This window comes from Oncorhynchus nerka, linkage group LG15, assembly GCF_034236695.1.
Source record: "Oncorhynchus nerka isolate Pitt River linkage group LG15, Oner_Uvic_2.0, whole genome shotgun sequence".
Taxonomy (NCBI): Eukaryota; Metazoa; Chordata; class Actinopteri; order Salmoniformes; family Salmonidae; genus Oncorhynchus; species Oncorhynchus nerka.
This window is the reverse complement of record NC_088410.1, coordinates 58847123-58866221: the sequence shown is the minus strand read 5'-3', so window position 1 is coordinate 58866221 and position 19099 is coordinate 58847123. Positions and strand designations below refer to the sequence as shown.

Here is a 19099-nt window from a genome sequence, read left to right as displayed (position 1 = left end):
AACAAAACAATTTCTTACTGTTACCAACCAATAGTGATGTATTTACACATCATCACACACATGGGCCTATTACCCTTCATGGTGTAACTGGCGTTATGGTTACAGTAAATCCTGGATGGGTGAAAGGGAATATCAGTAAGATTTTTGTTTAACCAAATACAGCTCTGAATTAGCAGTGGTCATCGTTTCCCAGCCCTATTTCACTATGACTTAAGGGATTGCAAGTTACACAACTTAGAATAAATTGAAAAGACATACATATGCAATGCAGACGGAGCTACCCAAATCATTCAATCTGTGACTCAGATTTTCAACCCGAGCCACAAATTTCCATCTTAAGAACTATTTAATGACTAAGCTTTGATTTACACATCAATCCCTCCATCTCCCATCCAAGAATCTAGCATTCAGTGAGCCACAATCAAAAGTCAATTAAACATAACTCAAAACAATCCAAAAAGTTATACCCAGGGAAACCTGTTACCAAATGTTTAATTCAATCACTTCAAACAGTTTAACAGAAACAAATACAAAAGTAGTTGAGTTACCACATTCTACTCAACATGCAGTGTGACAGCTACTTCCTGTATGAATTCTACTTCAGAATTTATGGGGGAAATAATTGCCAAGTGGACTGAAAACATTTTCTAAATCAATCCTTTAACTCATTTGACAATGCATCATGTAAATTTAAACAAATTAAAACAGGACACATTTGGTAAAATAAAGACAGTAATTTGTGAATGATACAGTTTTGCAAAGACGGAATTGTTTCAGAGATGGATAGACACGGCCGTTTCACTTCATAAAAAGGAAGAAAGAAAAAACAAATCTAAAAGATTATTTAAAAATGAAACGCACTCATCCAAAACCTGATTCAATACAAGAGACATCCTCAGGGTTGGACTTCAGACTGTCACTCACTTTCTCTCCGTGGTCCTAGAGCGGCTGGGGGAAAAAAACAAGGATCTGTCAAGAAACAATAATAACTTGCACTACAATCCAATGTCCACAGCCCTACAAATACAGTGGGGTCCGAAATTATTGACACCCTTGATAAAGACTAGCAAAAATGACTGCGTAAAGACATTTTACATTTAGAAGATGCTCTTATCCAGAGCGACGTCCAGTATTGTGCATACTAGGGCTGACCCAATTTAGTCGACTTTGCGATTGTTTGGTCAAAAACTGTTGGTCGACCGAGATTTCTGTAGGCGAGCAGTCAAATAGATTTTTTTGTTGCCATGTGGATAACAGCGAGGTGAACCATCATATTGGTGTTGAACAATTTATTACTTTACTTTTATTTACCTAGGCAAGTCAGTTAAGAACAAATTCTTATTTTCAATGACGGCCTAGGAACAGTGGGTTAACTGCCTTGTTCAGTGGCATGACAGATTTTTTATTTTTATACCTTGACAGCTCGGGGATTTGATATGGCAACCTTTCGGTTACAAGTCCAATGCGCTAACCACTAGGCTACCTGCCACCCAACAATGTGGCGGAGGCAGCAGCGGAGTAAAAAGACGAAGAAACAGCCCTTGCCTTAATTGTCTAAGAGAACTGATTACAGAAGATACCAACTTAATTAGGTCCATAATCAATGGCCTAACTGTTAGCAGGCTTCTTATAGTTGTGGCCCTGTATAACCACCATGTTGTAGGTCTAAGAGCGCGTCCTGTTTAGTCTTAATACCGTAACTTAAATAGGCCTATATTTCATAGCAATCATTTATTCGTTAATTTCATCACATTGCATTTCAAAGCATGAATGGCTCGTATGCTATCAAGCATTTGCTTTAAAATGAAATAAAAAGGGAGCTTTGGATAATTAGCCTAAACAATAAATAAACCGCAACTCATGCAACTGTTTTTAGTCGCTGCTGTAATAAAGGCTTTAAAAAATATAAAAATATATATATTTTTTAAAATTGTATTTTCTTGTTCGAACAGACTGGAACATTTATCATTTCCTTAACCTGTTGATCCTACCCCCTACTTTTTCGAACATTCTGTTAAAAATTGTGCAACATTTCAGCGCCCTGCTACGCATGCCAGGAATATAGTATATACATATGATTAGTATGTGTGGATAGAAAACACTCAGACGTTTCTAAAACTGGTTAAATCACGGCTGTGACTATAACAGAACGTGCGTTTCATCAAAAAGTGCAGGAAAATCTGATCACTGAAAATGGGAAAATATATCCATGCGCTACTTGAACGTATTGAATAGAAACCACATTAAATGGGGCCGAGGTTGCAATACCTACAGCTTCCACACGATGTCAACAGTCTTGTCATTTGCCTGGGCTTTGTTTCTTGGTCAAACGAACAAGAGACTGCCCATTTCTTCCGGTCTCCGACCGGATATTTTGGTTGAGGTTTACCCGGACATTATTTCAAGACGTACAGCTATAGAATATACATCGCCTCGTGATCAATTTGATCGATTATTAACGTTTACTAATACCTAAAGTTGCATTACAAAAGTATTTCGAAGTGTTTTGTGAAAGTTTATCGTCGACATTTTTAATTTTAAAAAATGACGTTGCGTTATAAAACGCTGTTTTTTTCCTTGATCACACAGTCTTCATAGATCGATATCTAGGCTATATATGGACCGATTTAAATCGAAAAAAAGACCCAATAGTGATGTTTATGGGACATCTAAGAGTGCCAACAAAGAAGATTGTCAAAGGTAATGAATGTTTTATATTTTATTTGTGCGTTTTGTGTAGCACCGACTATGCTAATTATTTTGTTTATGTCCCCTGCGGGTCTTTTGGGGTGTTGCATGCTATCAGATAATAGCTTCTCATGCTTTCGCCGAAAAGCATTTTAAAAATCTGACTTGTTGGCTGGATTCACAACGAGTGTAGCTTTAATTCAGTACCCTGCATGTGTGATTTAATGAACGTTTGAGTTTTAACGAGTGCTATTAGCATAGTGCATTTGCATTTCCAGATGTCTAGATGGGACGCCTGCGTGTCGGGGGGACGCAAGAGGTTAATGTTGTTTACATGGTTCCAAATGGTCTTTGGAAATAGATTAATCTAACAGCATCTGTTTGGCAAACAATACAAACGCAGCACTTGCTCCTACACCCTAATTTTTCTTGATTTCCAGTAGTTTCTACAATTAAGTCAAATGTCTTTCATACCTCAACTTCCTCCTGAGCAACCAGTAAACATTTGCGTTTCTAGTCCGCCCCCGCATCCATTTTGCTGTTGCGGTGTTCGGACTTTGTTATAACTAATTTATTGATGTGATATGCTATAGGCGAGGCCCTATTGGTGACGTGCATGCAATGCATACATGTTTCACGTAAAGAGAGCAAGGGTTAAAATGTTCCTAGACAAATTAGCTATTTGGGTAGCACTTTTCAGTCAGAAACAAGAAACGAACGTGCTCTAATTATGTTGCAGCTTCAGCCCGGACAACACCGTGCTACCTGTTTGAGTGCCTGTGACGTTCGCCAGTCACTCACTGTTATTTTATTATTTTTGTACACCGCGTGGCCAAGCTCAGTGCATATAGATCATTTTATTCAAACACATTGGGGTTTTGGCTAAAATGTCCTGGTACTGGGTAAAGTTCATGATGCTCTTGAATGGCCATCTCAGTCTCCAGACTTGAAACCCATTGAAAACCTGTAGTTTGAATTGCGGACTGCAGCCCATAAGAGCAGACAAAGGCGCTGGAAGGACTCTGTATGTAGGAACGGTCTAAGATTCCTTCTAACGTGTTAACCAACTCATAAAACATTTCTGAAAAAGGCTCAGTGGCATCATCCTCACTAGGTGAGATATTGAAAGGAAATTAAAACAGGGATGTCGATAATTGACACAACTTTTATTATTTTTTTATTACTTGTTAATCAAACAAAATCCATTTACGTGCAATTGTATTAATATAATTTACAACAATTTTAGAGCGTAGTGCATCAAAATTATTTTATAGCCATTTTTGTGCATCTTCATCAAGGATGTCAATAACCCCACCGCACCTATCCATATAGGAAGACGCCCGTGGATAAACAAAAGACAAGAAACAGACGCCATTTAACGTCATGAACGCACACTTACCTCCGGGACCTTGAGAAGGATCTTGAAGGTTTATGGTTCCTGTCTCTGGAGATAGACCTATCTCTCCTTCTGTCTCGTGACGGAGACCTAGAGAAGAACAAGTCAATTAGAGTGCGTTTCCCGATGTACACGCATGTATTCACACTGTCAGAAATGTTACATTTGAACAGTGGTCACTAAGCTATAGAGCATCGATTAGTATTGACCACGTCAGAGCCATGTATAAACATTTTATAACAGGCGGCAGTGGGTTCTTTAGATTGGGAGGGCCAAACATTTTTGGAGTAACATGAATCGGTACTATGGTATTCTAAAATGTTGGTATCATAAGTACCATGTTGTTTTGGTCCGTGATATAACCGGTATACTGTGCAACACTATTAGACAGGAAATAATTCCTTAGTCTAGATAGGCTCAGAAATGTGACAAGTAACTCAGCAAATGTAGCATCTGAAACCTGACACTTCAGTTCAGCCCCACTGGTAGAGCAGGAGTGGAGAGATGGGGCTTTCTTGCACTATAAGACACGGGACCCTACAACATTCATGAAGTGTTTTGTACACCAAAACGCCCAGCCCAGAACCGCTCAAAGTCCCCCAAATAGGGAACTTACCTTTAAGATGTAAAAATGTTTTTAACCCAAACTACTGCTAATGGTGAACTTTAACAATCAAAATCAAATCTATAGTAAGCCCTGTTCAGCAGGTATAGCCAGATAAGTGTTTATTCCAGTAAAACACCATTTAACATTTGCAGAGACAACAACCAAGCAAATTGCACAGGTTCTCACTCAACTAATAAAGCCTAATATCACGCAAGCCATTTTAGCATTTGAATGCTGAAGGTGCCGAGCAGATGTGCACGATCAGGAACAGGCCGACTAACTCATGTTGGTCAGCACGTAAAGCTGGGCACAGTGCAGTTTGACTAGGCTACTGATATTGCCTGGGGTTGTTCGGCATGCAAAATGACTTGTAGATCAATGACTGGCAACAGTTACATACAGTTTGCCACTAAAGGAGAGGATGCGTTAGTGGTCAGTCACAAAAGATGAGGTATTTTCGGAAGGTGGAAAGAATGTAATATGAACTTGTATTTTAAAGTCAGGGACCGATGCAGATTGGTGAATCTTTACATCCCTACTAGTTAGATAGCTACCACAAATCTGTTAACTTCTTGGTGACAGGGGGGCAGTATTGAGTAGCTTGGATGAATAAGGTGCCCAGAGTAAACTGCCTGCTACTCTGTCCCAGATGCTAATATATGCATATTATTAGTAGTATTGGATAGAAAACACTGACATTTCTAAAATTGTTTGAATTATGTCTGTGAGTATAACAGAACTCATATGGAGGGTGAAAACCTGAGAAAAATCCAACCAGGAAGTGGGAAATCTGAGGCGTGTAGTTTTTCAGCTCTTTGCCATTCCAATATACAGTGTAAATGGGGTCATATTGCACTTCCTAAGGCTTCCACTAGATGTCAACATTCTTTAGAACTTTGTTTGAGGCTTCTACTGTGAAGTGGGGGCGAATGAGAGGGGATTGGCCAGGTGACTGGCAGAGTGCCACAGGCTCATGACGCGCGGTCACGAGAGTTAGCTCTCGTTCCATTGCTTTTCAACAGACATAGGAATTCTCCGGTTGGAACATTATTGAAGATTTATGATAAAAACATCCTAAAGATTGATTCTATACTTAGTTTGACAAGTTTCTACGGGCTGTAACGGAACTTTTTGAACTTTTCGTCCGACGTTCGGCTGGACCTGCACGTGCGTTTGGATTTGTTTACCAAACGCCTTAACAAAAGAAGCTATTTGGACAAATTATATACTTTATCAAACATTTTTACTGTGGAACTGGGATTCCTGGAAGTGCATTCTGATGAAGATCAAAGGTAAGTGAATATTGATAATACTATTTCTGACTAATGTTGACTACACAATATGGCGGATATCTTTTTGGCTGCTTTGTTGTCTGAACGCTGTACTCAGATTATTGCATGGTTTGCTTTTTCCATTAAGTTTTTTTTAAATCTGACATAGCAGTTGCATTAAGGAGAACTAGATCTCTAATTCCACGTGTAACACATGTATTTTCATCAACATTTATGATGAATATTTCTGTAAATTGACATGGCTCTCTGCAAAATCACTGCATGTTTTAGAACTACTGAACGTAACAATGTAAAATGATATTTTTATATATAAATATGCACAAAACATACATGTATTGTGTAACATGAAGTCCTATGAGTGTCATCTGATGAAGATCAAAGGTTAGCGATTAATTTTCTCTATTTGTGACTCTCTTTGGCTGGAAAAATGGCCGTGTTTTTCTGTGAGTTGGTGGTGACCTAACAATCATTTGTGGTGCTTTCGCTGTAAAGCCTTTTTGAAATCAGACACTGTGGCTGGATTAATGAGAATTTTATCTTTAAATGGTGTAAAATAATTGTATGCTTGAGGGATTTGAATTACGAGATTTTTATGGTTCTGAATTTGGCGCCCTGCACTTTCACTGGCTGTTGGAGAGGTTGGACGCTACCGTCCCACATATCCCAGACAGGTTAAGGCGTGGAGGCTGGGCAAAGAGTAACACTATGGAGAATGTAGTAGAGGCATTTACGCTCACCTGCTGCGACTGCGGCTGAAGCTCCTCCTCCTAGGAGAGCTGGACGGAGAAGGAAAAACCGTTTTAATACAGGGCATTATTGCATCAATAACACCTGTCAAACATGACATTCCTTATTCCCGAAGAAGCATCATTCCAATCATTACACAATACCACACACAGCCTTCCTCTTTCTGCAGACGGAACAGATCAGGGGATCCTCTGCAACCCTGCTAGAGGACAGAATGCCTGGACAACCAACTGAGGTCAAAATGAGACCTCTTATAAACTCAGGAGACCGGGGAAGTTTAAATGAACACAAGCATATAAACAAAGTGAGACAATGAATTAGAAGCTATAAAATACAAGTATGCAGACTTAAAAGCTACATACCTGTACTGTTTGTTGTACAAACAAAGGGCACATTTCTTAAATCACTACCTATATTGGTCCTCATAAATGGTAATACACAGTTAATGCTAACCAGGGCAGCTCCAAGACCCCACAACTTTTGAGTTTCAGGACAAAAGCTTTATTTGTAATCTATGAGAGGGAGATTCTAAATGATAATAATTGTACTCAAAAGTTGTTTGAAACTAAATTCAAGCCACACTTTCTATGACTGCCAATTGCATATTGTCAAGCAGCTGTTAAACCAAACCTGTGGTAAGCATGACACTACAAAAAGCAGGAGAAAAGCAACTTACTATTTTTGGGGGTTTGGACACAAGATAGAAATGACGCAAGGAAGTCAGACTGATGGCGAGGGAGGTAGAATTTGCAGAGAGGATTTGCCACATGTTGCAAATGTTGGAGTTATGGAGTTGGTTGGCTGGAGGGGGTACAGTAGTTGTAGATTTCCCTGTCTTTGTGTGGTTAGCCGGGGCCTGCTGTGCTGCTTGTAGGTAGTTGTGTTGATAATTGGGGAAAGTAGTTAAATCGCTGACTGGTCAGAATTGTGAGGTGGGCTGCGACGCTGACGATTGGGTTAAGGTTGGAGGAGGAGGAGGAAGCTGAGAGCTGCATGCTCAGGAACCAATAGGCTGGAGCGGAACATGACGACTGGCCATGCCTGGGTCATGTGACACGGCACCAGCGAAGCTGATTGGGTGGGGCACAGTGCTGGCGCTGGTCAGTGGTCACATGATGCTGTAAGAGGACTAGTTGACTGACTGTCTCAGAGGGTGGTGAGAAGAGGCATGGTGATGACTCTGCAACGGGGTTCATTTTTATTAATATAGATCGAAGGCAAAAAACGAAACTGAGAAAATGAAACAAAACTGACATCCAGATAGCAATTAAATGATCAAACAAGTGCCCCCTTCTTCCGAAATTTGATGGGTGATAAATGTTTATCTTAAAGAATTTACCTTAAAATGTATTGCCCAGATCAACAAATGATGCCTGAATTAAACCTTTTGAAATCACCTAAATTTTGACCTGAAAAAGGGACCCAATCCCTCAGATGAGTAAATGATCCTTTCCCAGCTCTGATTGTGTCCATAGTAAAAATGTTATAATGTATCACAGCACTAACCAACCTACAGACAGTGCAGGTGTGTGTGTCTACCTGCCAAATCCAGCCCACTAAATTGAAATGATAGGACATATGACACAGTTGGAAGGGATGGAAGGGAGGGTGTGGGGTTGACTGGCAAGGTAGGTAGGTTATAAACACTTGTTGGCCTACATGTTAAAGATAAGTGATAATAAATCTAGGTGAAAGGTGATGTATCATACCGGCGTCTGACAGGCGGGCTCCCACGGCGCCTGCTGCTGTAGTCATCACGTCCAGGGCGACGGCTCCAGGAGGGTGGAGGTCCGCGGCTCCTCGAGCGTTTCTCACCATTGGACAACTCAACTCTCACTCTGCAGCCAGACAGAGTTCTGTTCACATAAAATAATTGCAGAAGCATACTAGTTAGACTGGAATACGGCATATGACTCACTGTTTTGCTCAAGTAATGAACCGAATTTCCCATTCTTGGTGGACAATAATGTATTTAAGTAGTGGCTTTACCTCCCATCCAATTCTCTCACAGCATCAGTTGCATCTCTGGGGTCCTCAAACTCGACAAAGGCAAAGCCTGGGGGGTTCCTCGCCACCCACACACTACGCAGGGGGCCATAGTACCCAAACGCCCTCTCCAACTCAGTCTTGTTTCCACTGTTGCCCAAGTTCCCAACATATACCTTACAATCAAGAGGACAATCTCGGAGATGAGCAGGTTCTAAGAGTGAAAGGAAAGAGGAAAGTAAGATACCACAAGTACTACATCCAGTCATTCACATCACTCCCATCGACGTAATTTGTGACAACGCTGTGTTAAGTGGCCAAACGCCCCTAACCAAACTAATCGTTTTTTTTTTTTTACACATAAGAAACAAGACCGAAAAAGACGTTGGGTGCATATCACGTTAGGTAATTACCTCCCATCTCGAAGGATACTTGTTTCCGTTGAAGGGTTGACAAAAAAAATCAATCTGGAAGAAAGGAGGGAGACTTGGTTAGCATTGATTAGTTAACTATATTGTTAGCTAGCAAGTTAACGTGCTTAGCTAGCTACCAACAACGCGATTGTTTAAATGTAACTTAATTCGATCGCAAGTTAGTTACAGCTTTAAGTAAGTGCATGGATACATTAGACAGGAAAAACATGTATTGTATTAATCTGGTAGTGCTGCTCATTGTTAGCTTCCATTAGCTAATATTAGCCGTGGATGAGCATTGCGGTTAGCTTAGCAAGATGCTGGCTTTTGTTGACGGTTCAATCGAACTATTCGACTAAAGCAAAACAATTTTACAGTGCATGATGTTTTTAAATCGTAAACGGGTTTCATTCCCACATCCATTAATCACAATTGTACTCGTTATATCTGCGCCAAAGTCTCCCAACACGCTCAGACGATTCTTACCTGCGAGCAGTAGTCTCCACACGGTGTTGGAAAATGGCGTTGAAATGAAATAAATAATCTCGACAGCTCGGGGTCAGTAAAGTGCTTTACCAGTGGCCTATCGCCGTCTACTGGAGTGGAGAATTATGACTACCTGACCAAGTGTGTTTTTCTTTAAAAAAAAAGAGCTGTGTCGAGACCAGATACCTAAATAACATGTATTTATTTATACAATGGTTCTTCTTAAGCATACATTGCATGGTACGTAATATATAGTTTATCCAGCATGGGGTATAATTTAGCAAAACGGCAAGAGGAGGTGTGGTATATGGCCAATATACTGTATCACGGCTAAGGGCTGTTCTTATGTACCACGCAACGCGGAGTGCCTGGACACAGCCCTTAGCCATGGTATATTGTCCATATATCACAAACCCCCGAGGTGCCTTATTGCTATAATAAATTGTTTACCAACGTTGCCAGGCAATCAGCATTCAGGACTCAAACCACCAAGTCTATAATTAATCAACAAGGCCCAAGGGGGTGTGGTATTACATCGCTAACCACCTCCGTGTCACCGGCTTCATTACCAAATACATTGCAGACATTATCCCCACAGTGAAGATTCGCTGCTTCCCCAATCAAAAAGCCCTGGATTAAAATTGAGGATTAGCGCTACACTAAAGGACAGGGCTACCACTCACAGGGTTATCGTAGCCAACCCTGAAGTAACAGCTGAGGACACGAACAAGAAGTCCTGCTACGACGTCTGCAGAGCCATCAAACAAGTAAAGGGACTATATAGGAACAAAGTGGAATCCTATTAAGCAGGCTCTGACGCCTGCTGATTGTGGCAGGGGCTACAGTCCATTATAGATTACTAAGGAAGACCCAGCCATGATCTGCCCAACAATGCCTCTCTACCAGACGAACTCAATGCATTTTATGTGCGCTTTGACAAAAACAACACCTAGCTGTGCATGAGCGACCCCGCTGACCCAGGGGACTGCGTGATCTTGCTCTCTGAGGCCGACGTGACTAAGGTTTTTAATCAGGTCAACACTCGTAACACTGCGGGCTGGACGGAATTCCAGGGGGCATTCTCAGAGCAGGTGCAGAACAGCTGGCAGGCATATTCACGGTCATTTGCATCCTCTCCTTGTCCCAGTCTGTAATCCCCACATGTTTCAAGATGACCACCATCCTTCCTAAGGCCACCTGCCACAATGACTACTGCCCTGTAGCACTCACATCTGTAATCATCAAGTAAGATGGAGCCGACAGATATGGCAGCTCTGCTTCTAACTCCTAAGCAACTTTTACAAGCATTTCGCTACACCCACAGTAACATCTGCTAAATATGTGTATGTGACCAATAAAAATGAATTTAATTAGATTTGCATTGAAAGGCGGGTTATGGCACACATCAACTCCATCATCCCAGACACGCTAGACCATTACAATTTGCATTCCACCCCAACAGATCCATAGACGACACAATCTCAAATGCACACTACTCTGCCCTCACCCACCTAGATAAGAGGAATACCTATTTGAGAATGCTGTTCATTGACAGCTCAGTGTTCAACACATCAATAAGCTTGGGACCCTGGACTGAACACCTCCCTCTGCAACTGGATCCTGGACTTCCTGACGGGCGAACCCCAGGTGGTGAGGGTAGGCAGCATCATCTCTGCCATGCTGACCCTCAACACGGGGGCCCCACAGGGGTATGTGCTTAGTCCCCTCCTGCACTCTCTGTTCACCCACGACTGCGTGGCCACGCATGACTCCAACACCATCTTCAAGTTTGCTGACGACGCAACTGTGGTAGACCTGATCACCGGTGACGATGGCACCGCCTACAGGGAGGATGTCAGTGACCTTGCGCTGTGGTGGACTGTGGACAACAACCTCTCCCTCAGACCAAGGAGCTGATTGTGGACCACTGTCCATCGACAGGGCTGCAGAGGAGTGGATCAAGCGCTTCATGTTCCTCGGTGTCCAAATCACTATAAGGACATAAAATGGTCCACACACATGCAAACATTCGTGAAGAAGGCACAACATCTTCCCCTCAAGAGGTTGAAAAGAGTTCTACAGCTGCACCATTGAGAGCATTTTGACTGGCTGCATCACTGCTTGGTATGGCAACTGCATTGCCCTCAATTGCATGGCGCTACAGGGGGTGGTGCAGACAGCCCAGTACATCACTTGGGCCGAGCTCCCTGCCATCCAGGGCCTCTATATCAGGCCCAGAAAATTGTTGAAGACTCTAGCCACCCAAGCCATTGACTGTTCTCTCTGTTTCTGCATGGCAAGCGGAACCGGAGCGCGAAGTCTGACACCAACATGTTCTTGAACAGCTTGTATACCCAAGCCATAAGACTGTTAAATAGCCATCAAAATGGCTACACAGACAATCTGCACTTATCCTTCTATAAAAAAAATGCACACGCTACACACTCAATTAGACTCACTCGTACTGACACTCCGACACACTCACACACACACACACTTAATTTGCTCACACACACATAACACGCACACACATTCATACTGACTCTACACACATGCACACACACTCACATACAATCATCATATACTCTGCTGCTACTCTGTTTATCATATACAGTATCCTAATGCTTAGTCAGCTTACCCCTATACACATCTAAACCTACCACTCCAGTATCCCTGCACATTATAAATATGGTATTGGCACTTTTTTTTTCTCGTGTGCTTTTGTTCTACTTGACTTTGGATGTATTTTTTATAGTACCACTGATATTGATTGCTGCAATTGTTGGGAAAGAGCAAGCAAGAAAGGCATTGTACTTCTGCACGTGACAATAAAAACTTGAAACTTCAAACACCCTGGTAGACCTACACTGTTAAAATAGAAAGACTCAAAACACCATCAGTAGTAAAACCATGAAAAGTAGTGCACCTAAGCTGAGATCTGGTGTTGTGTTAATAATACACTGAATGTATTTCAAAACAGAATGGAAGTTTTCTGAGCCACCCAAAGTGGTTCTTCAATCTGAATAGTGTTGGGAAAACACCTTTTTTGTGTTTCAGTGCATGTAAAAGGTAGCATCCAAACACAAAATGTTTTGGCAGACTGTGTCTCTCATATAATCAAATGTTTCTAAATTGCGAAAGGTTTACAGCATAAATATTGATTATAAATATAAATTCAATTTTCTGGTAACATTAAAGAAGACACTAGGTAATTAATCATTTTTCTATGGTAGACTTTGGCACTAATTATAGTTGCCAGGCAACTTTGTGAGATTATAAATAATGTACAATCAAAATGTTTAGGGCTATGTAAATTATAGCAGAGGCAACATGTATAAGGTAACTGGTATTCATGTGAGAAGGTGGATGTGATCCCAGGTCTGTTGCTTGTCAAAACACTGCCAATCTTCAGGAGTAAACCATTGTGCAGAACCACCCTTGTTACACAGATCACATTGGGCCCGATTCAGACTTGAGATGAGTAGGCTTTATTGTTTATTTTTGAAACCCCTTCTTCTCCCCAATTTTGTGGTATCCAATTGGTAGTTACAGTCTTGTCTCATCGCTGCAACTCCTGTACGGACTCAGGAGAGGCGAGGGTCGAGAGCCGTGCGTCCTCCGAAACACAACCCAACCAAGCCGCACTGCTTCTTGACACAATGCCCACTTAACCCGGAAGCTAGCCGCACCAATGTGTCGGAGGAAACACTGTACACCTGGCGACCGTGCCTGGCCCGCCACAGGAGTCGCTAGTGCGCGGTGGGACAAGGACATCCCTGCAGGCCAAACCCTGCCCTAACCCGGACGATGCTGGGCCAAATTGTGCGCCGCCCCATGGGTCTCCCAATCACGGTGCAACTGTTCTGTCTGTTATTCAATAGATCTAAGCAATCTTCCATGCTGTGTACTATCAGAATATAAAGACTCAGGTCAGGTCATTAGCACAATGGATGACTGGTGGGTCGTATTGAGCCCTGGGCTGAAGTTTTTTTTACAAGTTTTGTATGAGTGCTACTTCTAACATTAGTCATTGCCTGCATTTTTTCCATGAACGTGAAATATAATGCCACATTTCTGTTGATCTTAAAGAATATGATAAATGCCTTACAGATCTTTGAACTGTCTTTATCAATCTAAAAATGTTTAAGACCTTTAAATGTTTTGTCATTTGATAATTTGATAATAAAAGATAAAGCATTTGAAAAATTCATTTTGTACTCATTAATTATTATCTTGGACAAACGTAGTAATTTGTATTTTCACAACAACAAAATTATTGGATCCTTTGTTTGAACATAATGCTGTCCATATGACCTTTTGGAATTACTGTTGAGGAGTTTATAAGAGCAGGGAATACACAATAAGATGAGATACTCTCATTTACAGTATTTGAAAACTCCAGAAGAAGGGATTTAATTATACACTAGACGGAATTCGGAACACCATCAGTGTTTTCAAGCTTTAGAGCGGGGAAACAACACAAAAAGAGAAGGGATCTAATTCTGCACTACACAGGAATCCAAACACCAGTGTTTTCACCCTTTTCTGGGTCAGGGTTCCCAGCTTCTGGCAAGGTGTTGCACAACTCTTATGTGATGTTACAACACACCATGACATGTTTCAGAACACCTCAGGATGAATGTTTCAGTACACCTCAAATCTGTCACAATGCCCTCACAACCATGTGTTTCAATACTCCAGCAAAGTTAAGGTTTCGTCTCCTTTAAGGTATGCAGCTCAGTTGCCACTAGTTTTAGTGTTAGAAAACACTTCATTTTTACAGTGTAGCATGAAGTGCTAACCAGTGGTGGATAGGTAGGTTCTAAAATCAATATCTACAGTGCTTTTGGAAAGTATTCAGACCCCTTGACTTTTTCCACATTTTGTTACGTTACAGCCTAATTCTAAAATGGATGTCAAAAAAAATCCTCATCAATTTACACTCAATACCCCATAATGACAAAGCAAAAACATTTTTGCAAATGTATTGCAAAAAAAAAAAAATGGAAATATCACGTTGACACAAGTATTCAGACCTTTTACCCAGTACTTTGTTGAAGCACCTTTGCCAGTGATTACATCCTCGAGTCTTCTTGGGTATGACACTACAAGCTTGGCACACATGTATTTGGGGACTTTCTCACATTCTTCTCTGCAGATCCTCTCAAGCTCTGTCAGGTTGGATGGGGAACGTTGCTGCATAGCTATTTTCAGGTCTCTCCAGAGATGTTGGATCGGTTTCAAGTCTGGGCTCTGGCTGGGCCACTCAAGGACATTCAGAGACTTGTCCGGAAGCCACTCCTGCGTTGTCTTGGCTGTATGCTTAGAGTCATTGTCCTGTTGGAAGGTTAACCTTTGCCCCCAGTCTGAGGTCCTGAGAGCTCTGGAGCAGCTTTTCATCAAGGATCTCTCTGTACATTCCTTAAAAAAAGGTTAAATAAAAAAATAAAAAAATACATTTGGCTCCATCCTAATGAATCTCCCAGTCCCTGCCACTGAAAAACATCCCCACAGCATCTCCTAGACCAAGGCCCTGCTTCCCCGATTGCTCAGTTTGGCCTGGCGGCCAGCTCTAGGGAGAGTCTTGGTGGTTCCAAACCTCTTCCATTTAAGAATGATGGAGGCCACTGTGTTCTTGGGGACCTTCAATGCTGCAGAAATGTTTTGGTACCCTTCCCCAGATCTGTGCCTTGACACAATCCTGTCTCGGAGCTCTACGGACAATTCCTTCGACCTCATGGCTTGGTTTTTGCTCTGACGTGCACTGTCAACTGTGGGACCTTATATAGACAGAAGTGTGCCTTTCCAAATCCTGTCCAATCAATTACATTTTCCACAGGTGGACTCCAATAAAGTTGTAGAAACATCTCAAGGATGATCTATGGAAACAGGATCCACCTGAGCTGAATTTCAAGACTCATAGCAAAGGGTCTGAATTCTTATGTACTAAATAAGGTAAAATGTTTTTTCTTTGTCATGGGGTATTGTGTGTAGATTGATGATACATCTTTTTTTTTAAACTCTATTTTAGAGTAATTCTGTAACGTAACAAAATGTGGAAAAAGTCAAGGGGTCTGAATACTTTCCAAATGCAATTAACATATTATGGCAGGGCGGCAGGGTAGCCTTGTGGTTAGAGCTTTTGACTAGTAACCGGAAGGTTGTAAGTTCAAACCCCTGAGCTGACAAGGTACAAATCTGTCATTCTGCCCCTGAAACATACAGTTAACCCAACTGTTCCTAGGCTGTCATTGAAAATAAAAATTTGTTCTTAACTTGACTTGCCTAGTTAAATAAAGGTAAAAATTAAATCTCCATATTTTCTTATTTTCACTCATCCTCCTCCTACAGCCAGCTCCTTCCATCTACCCTATTTATACCACACTGTGCTTGGCCTTGACCTATTCATTCAGAAAACAGGGCTTAGACATTGACTCTGGCCTACAGTTCTAAGCTCTGACACAATATCTAACAGAATGTATGAATTAGAGTGCGGTACGGTTCAGCCAGACAACTTCCATGTTCCTCAGCTATCACCCCCTCTGACCTTTGTAGGCCAAAAGTCCACAGCTAAAAAGGATTAGGACAGGGAATTAAACTGATGAGGTTCTGTATCACAGATGGCTCTTCAACAAACAAAGAGCATGATGTTGCTCAGCTTTATTTTCATTCTGTGATCATGTTTGAGTGTACTAGGCAGCTTTTCTCTCACCTATGGGCCAACGCACTGTGTCTGTGGTTAAACTTTTTTGTTTTGTTATTGTTGTTTCTCTCCTTCCCCTGTGACACAGTATTCTCTTTTAGCCTGCTGAAATAAAACATTTTTTTTTCTTCCGACCACTCAGGGCACAGTGTTTTTCAATCAGATTAGCACAGCACATTCTGTTCTGTTTCACTTCCTGATGACTTGGTATCCTTGCATGAACCCGTCCTCGTGCTTACAGTTACTGTACTCTCACACTCTCTCTCTCTCTCTCTCTCACACACACACACACACACACACACACACACACACACACACACACACACACACACACACACACACACACACACACACACACACACACACACACACACACACACACTCTTTCTTATAATATTGGCATTGAATTCTGGAGAAGAATACGTAGGCTATATTATTTTCTAAACATCTGTTGTTGCTGACGATAACAAAGGAATAGTTCAGCAAGAATACCATAATAACAAGAATTCCTTAAAATGTCAACACAAACATACACTATATATACAAATGTATGTGGACAACCTTTCAAATTGGTGGATTTGGCTATTTCAGATGCACCCATTGCTAACAGGTGTATAAAATCGAGGAACACAGCCATACAATCTTCATAGACAAACATTGGCAGTAGAATGGCCTTACTGAAGTGGCTTTCAACGTGGCACCGTCATAGGATGCCACCTTTTCAACAAGTCAGTTTGTCAAATTTCTGCCCTGCTAGAGCTGCCCTGTTCAACTGTAAGTGCTGTTGTTGTGAAGTGGAAATGTCTAGGAGCAACAACGGCTCAGCTGCCAAGTGGTAGGTCAAACAAGCTCACAGAATGGGACCACCGAGTGCAGAAGCGCGTAGCGGGTAAAAATCGTCTGTCCTCAGTTGCAAAACTCACTACTGAGTTCCCAACTGCCTTTGGAAGCAATGTCAGCACAAGACGTCGGGAGCACCATAAAATGGGTTTCCATGGCCGAGCAGCCACACACAAGCCTAAGATCACCATGCGAAATGCCAAGCGTCGGCTGGAGTGGTGTAAAGCTCATCGCCATTGGATTCTGGAGCAGTGGAAATGTGTTCTCTGGAGTGATGAATCACTCTTCATCTGCCATCTGGCAGTCTGATGGACTGATCTGGGTTTGGCGGATGCCAGGAGAACACTACCTGCACCAATGCATAGTGCGAACTGTAAAGTTTGGTGGTTGAAAAATAGTGATCTGGGGCTGTTTTCATGGTTCGGGCTAGTCCCCTTAGTTAAGTGAAGGGAAATCTTAATTCTACAGCATACAATGACATTTTAGATAATAACGTGCTTCCAACTTTGTGGCAACAGTTTTGAGAAGGCCCTTTCCTGTTTCAGCATGACAATGCCCCTGTGCACAAAGAAAGGTCCATAAAGAAATGGTTTGTTGAGTTTGGTGTGGAAGAACTTGACTGGCCTGCACAGAGCCTTGGCATCAACCCAATCAAACAGCTTTGGAATTAATTGGAATGTGAGCCAGGCCTAATCACCCAACATCAGTGCCCGACCTCACTAATGCTCTTGTGGCTGAATGGAAGCAAGTCACTTCAGCAATGTTTCAACATCTAGTGGAAAGCCTTCCCAGAAGAGTGGAGGCTGTTATAGCAGCAAAGGGGGGATCAACTCCACATTAATGCGCATTATTTTGTAAGGAGATGTTCGATGAGCAGGTGTCCACATACATTTGGTAATGTAGTGTACATTGAATGGACTAAAGTTAAATGAGCTCACTGTAATAACTGTTGTATAAATACATGTAGATTCACAATTTCACATACTCAAAAATACATTTCTGCTGTGTTGGGAAAAACTTTTTTCAACCAACCCCCCAAAACTATCTGAGCATCACAGTTCTTTTTTGGAATGAATTCTGGTGAGCAATGTGCAATGTCAACATTTGTGTATAGGCGTAGTTTCATTCCAACTGGGTAACCAAACCAGCAGTAGGCATTGCATAGCTAAAACAGAACCCGGACAGGACCAATAAAGAACTTACTTCATTGGACTGACTATCCATTGGCTTGACTGCGTTTAGCTGGGGGATATAAAGCAAACGAAGTACAGAAGTAGGCTTTCCTGATTGTCTATGCATCTTACCTAGACCAGTCAACACATGATCACAGCTTATTGTGAAATAGACACAAATGACTTGTTCAAAATGTAAGTCCTTATGCATTTTTCTAGTAGAGCAACAGAATATGACCATGCCGATTAACTTACTTTCCAACATATTAAGTGACATTGACTGTGATGGATGGGGTAATAGGAATAGTGCCAGAGGATTATGATTCATAGTCATAGCTAATGCACGATACCATACTTGTCATTTCCAGAAACCTCAATGCACTAATTACAGAATAACATGTAGCTTAGTGACACAATGTAAACCAAATGATGTCGAGTAGCACTCTGTCCTAGCTGCTTTTAGTAATCACAAAAGTGATGACAACTTCAAATGGGTTAGGCAATGAGTCAATGACTGAGGATGTAATAATGCCACACATGAAGTATCAAATAAGCAAGTTAATCTGAACCTAACGCAATAGGTTATTGCATTATATATTCTTGTAAGAGAACTCCTTCCCCACAGAGTACACGGTGTCGGTTACATCCCTGTGGGTTTGGTCAGGCCTAGTCATTTCCACCTGTGCTATGTCACTGTTATAATTAACAAGAACATAATGTTCCATCCAATAACTCGTGGCTCTCTGCCAGACCAGGCTTTTAGTCTGAC

General features: G+C 41.6%; 1 protein-coding gene across 1 annotated transcript; it reads right to left on the bottom strand.

The window, feature by feature from the left end:
* Positions 1-474: 474 nt before the first annotated feature.
* LOC115142973 (serine/arginine-rich splicing factor 3-like) lies at positions 475-9669 on the bottom strand. The gene is made up of 7 exons (XM_029682901.2): positions 9616-9669; positions 9130-9183; positions 8720-8930; positions 8440-8586; positions 6721-6759; positions 4088-4174; positions 475-948 (listed from the first exon to the last, which is right to left on the bottom strand). The coding sequence occupies exons 2-7, from the start codon at positions 9134-9136 to the stop codon at positions 921-923; spliced, it is 519 nt and encodes a 172-aa protein (XP_029538761.1). The 5' UTR covers positions 9137-9183; positions 9616-9669; the 3' UTR covers positions 475-920.
* Positions 9670-19099: the final 9430 nt, after the last annotated feature.